This window comes from Macrobrachium nipponense, chromosome 34, assembly GCF_015104395.2.
Source record: "Macrobrachium nipponense isolate FS-2020 chromosome 34, ASM1510439v2, whole genome shotgun sequence".
NCBI lineage: Eukaryota > Metazoa > Arthropoda > Malacostraca > Decapoda > Palaemonidae > Macrobrachium > Macrobrachium nipponense.
In genome coordinates, this window is record NC_061095.1 from 59,991,531 (window position 1) to 59,993,478 (window position 1,948).

At 43.4% G+C, this 1,948-nt stretch overlaps 1 protein-coding gene across 1 annotated transcript; it reads right to left on the reverse strand.

Annotated features, from left to right (window-relative positions):
• Positions 1-463: 463 nt before the first annotated feature.
• On the reverse strand, positions 464-1,630 carry LOC135208118 (uncharacterized). Its single transcript, XM_064240265.1, has 2 exons — positions 1,522-1,630; positions 464-888 (listed from the first exon to the last, which is right to left on the reverse strand). The coding sequence occupies exons 1-2, from the start codon at positions 1,628-1,630 to the stop codon at positions 464-466; spliced, it is 534 nt and encodes a 177-aa protein (XP_064096335.1).
• Positions 1,631-1,948: the final 318 nt, after the last annotated feature.

Below are 1,948 nucleotides of genomic sequence, written 5' to 3' on the forward strand. Positions count from 1 at the left end.
GTGGGGAAATGGCTTTTATTTATTAGGTATCTTCGGCACTTTTGGCCCCAAAAAATGTGCAGTGGAGAAGAATGGTATCTCAAACGTTTTCATTGAGAGAAGAGAGAGAGAGAAATGTTTTATTGGCCACTCCACTTTGTTTTGGGGTTCTTATTTTATACCACTAGCACATAGATTTCCGTTTTTGTAACTTACGGGAACACATATCTAGATTATATCAGGAAAAGGAAAGAGAGAGAGAGAGAATCATCTATGGAAGACCAATGAATCTTCTTCTGTTAATTAAATCATGATTTATTTCCCTTCAGATCTTCTTACTCTTCTTCTTCTTCTTCTTTAAGGAAAAAGGAACATATCCAGAAACTCTTTGGTGTCTCCCCAGCAGCGCCTGAGGACGGGAGGAAAGCCAGAAGCTCTACAGGACATCATTTGGGAGGAAATTCATTGAAAGTCACACTTGGTGCTAAATCACGTTGCAGTCCCGGGGTCGGGTGTCGGGTATGGGTTGGGGTTGGGGTTGGGTGTGGATGTGATGTGGGATGGGGATGTTATGTGGGGTGGGTGAGGGAGTGTAGGGTTGGGTGTGGGGGGTGTGGGGATGGTGGGAAGGAATAGGTGCTTTGGGTGTGGGGTGATTGGGCAGTGGGATGTGAGGGTGTGGAATTGGGGTGTGGATGGACGTGGGATGGGGATGGTGGTCGGGTGAAGGAGTGTGGGGTGTAGGGGGGGTTGGGAAGGAGTGGGTTTCTTGGGGTGTGGGGTGGTTAGGCAGTGGGTGGGGTGGGCTGGAGTGCGGGGATGTGGGGTGGGTGTGTGCGGTGGTGGAGGGGTGGTGTGGGGTGTCGGATAAGGGTGATATGCAACGTGTGGTGTTGGGTAAGGTATATACTGTATGGTATGAGGTGTGAGGTGTAGGTTGAGGGCAAGTATGAAGTGTGGGATGTGGGGTAGGTGGTGGGTGGGGTGGGGGATGGTAAGTAGAATGCCAGCTTATAAATTCAGCCCCCATTGAATTAAACGAATTGATAATGAATTTATTTAGAGCTTTATCTTCTGTGTCTTGAGTTTCATAACGAATGAGGTTTTAGTTTCCCTCCCTGGAAAGAATGGAATGGCTGCCTTTATATAATAAAATGACTATTGAATTCGATTAAAGTGTTTCCTAAAATCCTACTTCATACTGGAATGAAGGATTAATGAAGGGTGATGACAAGTATGATACCAGTCATTATTCTATTTAAATTGTTCTTTTAAAGTAAGTTATTTAAGGCTTAAATATTTTCCGTTTCATTTCCAACATGATTCGTATGAGGAAAATATCTTTTTAATCAGTAACAACAAGAAACAATACTTTGATACATTTCTGGATAGGTCTGTCATTGTTTAGATATTAAATAAACTCTCTCTCTCTCTCTCTCTCTCTCTCTCTCTCTCTCAATACGTTTAAAGCTCCAAACTGCCCCAGCATATTCCTGAACGCCCTTTGCCTCTATTTGTATTCCTATTCCGTACGGAACCCACCTTTGTAAAACTGAGTTGGAATACCCGCTTTTTCATCCAGCGTCACTTCCAGTACCTCCATTGAACTGGAAACCGTTGGTGTTATTCCTGTAGTTCCATCATCTAACATTGTTACTCTTTTCGCTGGAAACTTGATCCGCGTGTGTCTGGAAACTGGAAAGGTATTGCTGGAATTACTTTCTCGTTCTTCTTTGGGTTGTTGGGGAATTGCTTTCCAGGGATGGACGATTGGAACAAATGATTTAGTTGGAAGAGGATTTTTTCTCCATCGAGAGGATGAGGATTTATGTCAATTTGACGAGAATCGATGAATGAGACACCGATGAGCAGAGAGGCCATTGTTTCAAACATAGAGGGCCGTTTCACCTGATCTATTGCGTCTATCTGTATGATGGTTTATGAGTGATTTGATGTATATTCTTTTAAA